The following is a 6,160-nucleotide window of genomic DNA, read 5'->3' on the forward strand; positions in this document are numbered from 1 at the left end:
TTGTCATAGGCATAGTGTCGGTCTCATAAAACTTTACTGTTGCCATGGGAAGTGGATTCTAGTGCCCTGGCCACTAATCTGGAGAAGAACCGGCGTGATATTGGTTCAGATGCAGTGTGCGCTCTATCTGTGGACGGGAAGACGAATCCACCTTTCACGCTCTTGTTGCATGTCCAAATGATGATGCTCTTTGGGATTCGATGCAACAAGTATGGACCCTATAGAACAGGGTTGATGTTCAATGGACGGGAATGAATGGTTTCTACACTTTCTTGCTGACCTGTCGAAAAGGACACGGGATATGATCCTGCTTCTTTTATGGCGAGTGTGGCACCTACAGACTGATTCTTTTAATGGCAAATCAATCCTCCCCAACCTAGGTGTCCTGCTTGTTCTTGAGTAACTATCTCAATTCATTGGTCCGAGTTTGAGGAGATAATTAAAGGGAAGTCATCATTGTTTGTGGAACAGCAACCACCAAAGCCCAGGACAAAGCCAATGCCACAGCCATGGCCATTCCCACCGCCTGGTTGGACGGCACAGTCAATTGACGATTCCTTTTGTCAAAAGGACGGTTCCGTGGGCGCTGGCATGATTTTGAGAGACGATAAGGCATCTGTGATCTTTGCGGCATAGAGACATCTCTTCTACTGTAACGATGCTTTGGAGTCCGAGTTACATGCAATCAGGGAAGGATTGACTTTGCGATACATCGGACTCTGTTAGGGATATACCCCGCGGCGTAACCCGGCTGGAAGTATAACCCGACCGGACTTAGCAATTCACCGGCGACTCACACTGACCAGACGGTTTACAAGTAACCTGACTAAACAGTATGACTCACTGGTAACCCGGCGGGCGGGACGGACGGATGATAAGGCCCAAGGCCCAGAAGACCAGTTTATATTAATAGTGGGCGGGTTTAAGAAAAAAATGTGAGGAATATTTCCCTTATAAGGAGTCAAGACCCGGACTTGTATCCGGTTTGTATTAGAAGATAGACTAGTCATAATCCTAATAGGACTCCACATGTAACCCGTTCCTTCAACATATATAAGGAGGGGCAGGGCTCCCCAAAGAGAGAGAGAGAGAAAAAAAGATAATTTCTAGGGCTAGGCACAAAGAGCCGGTTTACCGGCGACTCCCTGGTGATGATAATATGACCTAGCCTCAAACAGCATGTAGGGTTGTTATCGGATGATGTTTTCGGAGGCCCGAAGCTGTCTAAATCCCTGTTTTGTCTTGCGTCTCTCGATTCCGCTCAACCGCTCTCAAACTATCACATAGATGTGCTGGGCTCACGACTAAATCCTCGCATTAGAACATCTGACGTGACAATTTCACGACAGACTCGCCTGCCAATTTTAATCTAGTCTAACTACTCCAATGCTTTATCAGCGATTATGGACGGGTCTATGGACAAGTCATCGTATGGCCATTTGATTTCTGAGATCAAAATCTTGATGGAAGATAAGGTGTTTACTCTTGTTAAAATTACTCGTGAATAGGATATGGTTGTGTATTGTTTAGCGAACTTTGGGTGTACTCCCTCCGGTGAAAAGTGTACATCTAAGAATTTAAGTACAAATTATGGAGTGTAGAAAATGCATTGGGAAGATGCACACCACTATCTTTGTCCTTTTTAATTATCTAACCTCCAATGAGCTAAGTACATGTAGAAATTAATTAAGAAGTCTATGTATAAAATATTATTGGTCTTGATTACCGTGTGATGAGAGAAAACTTTAAAATGCATTGGAAAGATAGAAATACACTTTTTTATGGACAAATTTTAAACCCAAACGTACACTCTTCACCGAACGGAGGGAATAGGGGATAGCACTGCGTGTTGGCTTAACCAACCTCCTACCGTTGCTGCAGAACTTATCGCTTCTAACTGTAACCATGTGACTATGAAATAAATACCTTATATTTCCCTAAAAAGTGTTTTTTAATTAAAAATAGTTAAGAATTTTTTGTAACAAAAAGATAATACTTTTGAAATTCTGCGTACATGTGTCCAAAGGTCATAGAGGAGTTTTATATCGGCTGAGATGGAAATATGGATGTTTCCATAAAACAAAGAAACGACGATGTTGATCTAAATTCTCTCTTCATTTTAAAATAAGTGTCTTAACTTTAGTATATCTTTGTAGGGGTTACTGAGATTTAGGAATATTGTTTGAGGAGAACATACCCTGCAATATTTCACGCAAGTGAGTACTCATAGACAGCCCCAATTTATTATTGTCATCAATCGGTCTGACATCGTTTATACGGAACAAATCACGAATCGCAATTCTCAGATTTATTTCTTTAGCCAACCAAGAAGCTCCCGCCAACAGTTTAACATCACACGTACCCGCCGTTGACCCGGATGACCTGCCCGTTGACCCACTCAGCGGCGTCGGTGCAGAGGAACCCGACCACCGGCGCGATGTCTTGGACCTCCCCGAGCCGCTCCATCGGGTTGGTCTCGGCGGTCTGCCTCACGGTCTCGTCGCTCTTCCCGGCGAAGAACATGTCCGTGGCCGTGGGCCCGGGCGCCACGCAGTTGGCCGTGATCCGCGTGCCCTTGAGCTCCTTGGCCATCGTCCGCACCATGGCCTCCACGGCCGCCTTGGACGCCGTGTAGGCAGAGTACCCCGTCCGGAGCGACCCAACCACGGACGTCGTCACGGCCACGATCCGGCCGCCGCCGCCGCGGGGCAGGCGGTTGGCGGCCTCGCGGAGGCAGAGGAACGCGCCGCGCGTGTTCACGGCGAAGGTGCGGTCGAAGTCCGCCGTGGTGGTGTCGGCGAGGGACGGGTACTTGTCGTCGAACACGCCGGCGTTGGCAACAAGGATGTGCGGCGCGGCACAGCCAAAGGCTGACTCGGCGGCATCGAAGAGGGACCGGACGCTGGCCTCGTCGGACACGTCGGCCCTCACGGCCACGGCCCGCGGGAGCTCCGCGGCGAGCGCGTCGGCCTCGGCCGCGCTGGACGCGTAGCCCAGGACGACGCTCGCGCCCAGGGAGGAGAGGTGGGCCGCGATGGCGCGCCCGATGCCGCGTGACGCACCGGTCACGATGGCCACGCGTCCGTCGAGCGGCAACGCTGCGGTACCCGACAAGCCGGCAACGGCGGCGACGGTAGCGGCGGCAGCCATTGCGATATTGGTGTCTTCGATCCGGTGTCTAGCTACGATGGATTGCACTGAGGAGTGAGGAGTGTTGTGTCGGAATTTATATCCAACTGGATAGTCCCACTCGATAAGCTGAAGAGATAAGCAACAGGGACAGCTCACGGGTCCTCGTCGGGAACGCCCGGACCAACTCGTGCTTCAGTGTTCAGTCCCTATCGCCAGCGCCGAATGATAACAACCGAGTATAGGCATCATTTTCACGTGGGACTACCACTGCCTCTCCCCGCAAGCGCGCGCAGTACTTACAGCATCTCTAGCACACCTTTATCGCGTGTTTAAAGTTCGCGTAAAACGCGTTTTGCCGGCTCACACGGGCTGCGGCCGAACAGGTCCCGCATAACGGAACTATAAAAGAAAATATATGGTTTTCTGAATTTGACACATACTCACATATTACACTGAATTATGAATTCAAATAACATAAAATATAAATATTATGAGTCTAAATTATAATAATTATTCAAATCACCAAATATAACTAATAATTTAATACAACAATTGTCCCAAATACAATAATGAACTGTTCACACACGAATTAAATGAAATGAATGTAAAATTGACCGGTGCCTTTGCCAATGGTGCAAAATGCCTTTGGATATGCCTTTGTCAATGGTGCTCAACGGGATCCTTCTGAAGCTGGTTGTGGGTGTTTGCATCTTCAATCTGCCGGTATGTCTGAAGGAATGCATGTATGCGGTCAGAGTCTCTAGCTGACTTCACACGGCTACGACATTGTCGTAGAAGAACTCCAAGTTCATGTCCCTCTTATCCTCGATGATTATGTTGTGAAGCATCACACAACCCGCCATGATGTTGTTCAGGGTTTGCTTGTCCCAAAAACGAGAAGGACCACAAACAATGATAAATGTAGATTGCAAAACCCCAAAGACTCTTTCAATATCTTTTCGGGCAACCTCTTGTACCTTTGCAAATTCAATATGCTTTCTAGTTTGGTTTTTTTATACTCTTGACAAATTTACACCAAGAAAGGTAAATAACATCTGCAAGATAGTACCCCTTTGTGTACCCACGCTATTTACCGTGAAGTTACAAGCAGGAGCATCACCACTAGCAACCCTAGTAAACAAATCAAACCATTACAACACACTGATATCATTGAGAGTACCTGGCATACCAAAAGAAACAATGCCAAATCCATAAATCTTCGGATGCTACGGCCTCTAGCACAATTGTTGCATTACGAGAGTTGCCACAATACTGCTCGTGCTATGCCTTCGGCCAGTTTTTTCAAGTTCAATGCATGCAATCAACGCTTCCTAGCATGCCGGGCAAACCTCGCTTCTCATTTACTGTCATCAACTCTTTTGTGTCTTCGTAGTTAGGTGCACAAAGATAGACAGGACCAAAAACATGGATGATCACTTTGGCGAACCTACGCACTGACTCGATTGTAGTATCTTCGACAATGTGAAGATACTTGTCGGCATAGTCAGACGAAATGCCATATGCAATCACCCGCATAGCTGCAAAGATTTTTGATATGCACTAAAACCCAACAAGCCCGCGGCGTTTCTCCTTTAAGTAAAAAAAACCGAGAATTGGCCTCGCAAACTTGCACAATTTTTACGAAGAGGGATCGGCGCATTCGATACCTTCTCCGGAAGATGTGCGGCGGATAGGTAGGATTGTCCGCAAAGTAGTCTTGCATCAACATCATGTTCCCGAGATGGCGGTTGCGAGGGATGCAAAGACGGTCGACGGTCGATCATCGCCGTCTCTTGCGGTTTCGATCCTCGACCTCCTTCACGGCTAGGAGGACCACCACCATCTGTTGCCGATGGCGCTCGAGTCGATTTCACGTCCGAGTCGTCGGACGAGGACGAATCCTCGAGCAAAAATTGCTCGCAAAGGCTCAAATCCATCTACAAAAAACCGCATCCGAACTCGCATCAACAAAATTTCACATGCGTTCGAGCTACAAGGCGAAGAAAAGGAGCTCACAGGGGCGGCTCGGCTTATCTGGGGCGCTGGCGAGTGAACCCGAGCGTAGTGCGGCCCGGCGGCGCGATTCCACTGGCGAAAATGGTTGGAATAGCAGGCGGTAAGCCGGTGGCGGCGGTGGCGGGCGGCTGCGGGAGGGGATATGGGGAGCGCGCGCGCTGAAATGTCCCTCCCGCCAACCGCTTTCGCGGGATATAGGGCACCGACGGGGCGAGGGGGGAACCTAGGTTTTCATGGGTCAGAGGGGGGAATTTACAGCGCCCCTCAAAAAATTTTAAGGGTCGGACGCGTTTAAGGTTTCTGCTCGGGTCATTTTTTAGTCAAAAAGCGTGAACTGGCGATTATTTTGCGGGTCGGGTAATATAAGGGATCTGCTAGAGATGCCCTTAAAGCATCTAAAGCCGGACTCCTCTAATTAACCGACGAACACAGGACCATTACCCGGTCAGAAGACAGAACCAAAAGGTTGACCCAACAAAACCTCTTAAAGTCTCCTTAAATGTCCAGCCCGTCCGGCACTCCTTATATTCATCTCATATATGAGATAATTATTAGAAGTTTCTAGACATGTCCGGTGAGTGACCATGCGTCCATAAGGATTGGGTCCATCACATAGCATCTTTTTTCTTTCTTTCTCTCTCTCTTTCTCCGCCAATCACATACATTTGACCGGACGTATAAGGAAAAATTCAGAAACATGACTGTGTGGACGGACAAATAGGGAGTTAAAACAGACATGCCCAGACACCGACCAGGCGCGTTTGCAAACGTTTGAGGGGCCAAATTTCTTTAGTCGGGTTGTAGATGCCCTTAAAAACTCAAGCCGGTCAATGGTGAACTGTAACGAAGGGCAACAACAGATTCGCTATATTGGTCCGATTGTCATAATAACAGGTAATATGTAGGTTTTGGTCGAAACAACTGTTCTAGCAAAATCGTCATCATCTGCTCGATCGCCATAATTTCATTAATTTTCAAGGCTGATTCAAATTAGGGTGATAGGGGGAGGGCG

The 6,160-nt window shown here is 48.0% G+C and overlaps 1 protein-coding gene across 1 annotated transcript; it reads right to left on the reverse strand.

Annotated features, from left to right (window-relative positions):
* Positions 1 to 2,221: 2,221 nt before the first annotated feature.
* Positions 2,222 to 3,285, reverse strand: LOC119303967 (NADPH-dependent aldehyde reductase-like protein, chloroplastic). The gene has a single exon (XM_037581129.1). The coding sequence runs from the start codon at positions 3,148 to 3,150 to the stop codon at positions 2,353 to 2,355; it is 798 nt and encodes a 265-aa protein (XP_037437026.1). The 5' UTR covers positions 3,151 to 3,285; the 3' UTR covers positions 2,222 to 2,352.
* Positions 3,286 to 6,160: the final 2,875 nt, after the last annotated feature.

Source organism: Triticum dicoccoides, chromosome 5A (assembly GCF_002162155.2).
Source record: "Triticum dicoccoides isolate Atlit2015 ecotype Zavitan chromosome 5A, WEW_v2.0, whole genome shotgun sequence".
In the NCBI taxonomy this organism is placed as follows: domain Eukaryota; kingdom Viridiplantae; phylum Streptophyta; class Magnoliopsida; order Poales; family Poaceae; genus Triticum; species Triticum dicoccoides.

Coding starts and splice junctions, on each gene's coding strand:
- LOC119303967 (XM_037581129.1), bottom strand. CDS start 3,150: ATGGCTGCCGCCGCTACCGTCGCCGCCGTTGCCGGCTTGTCGGGTACC.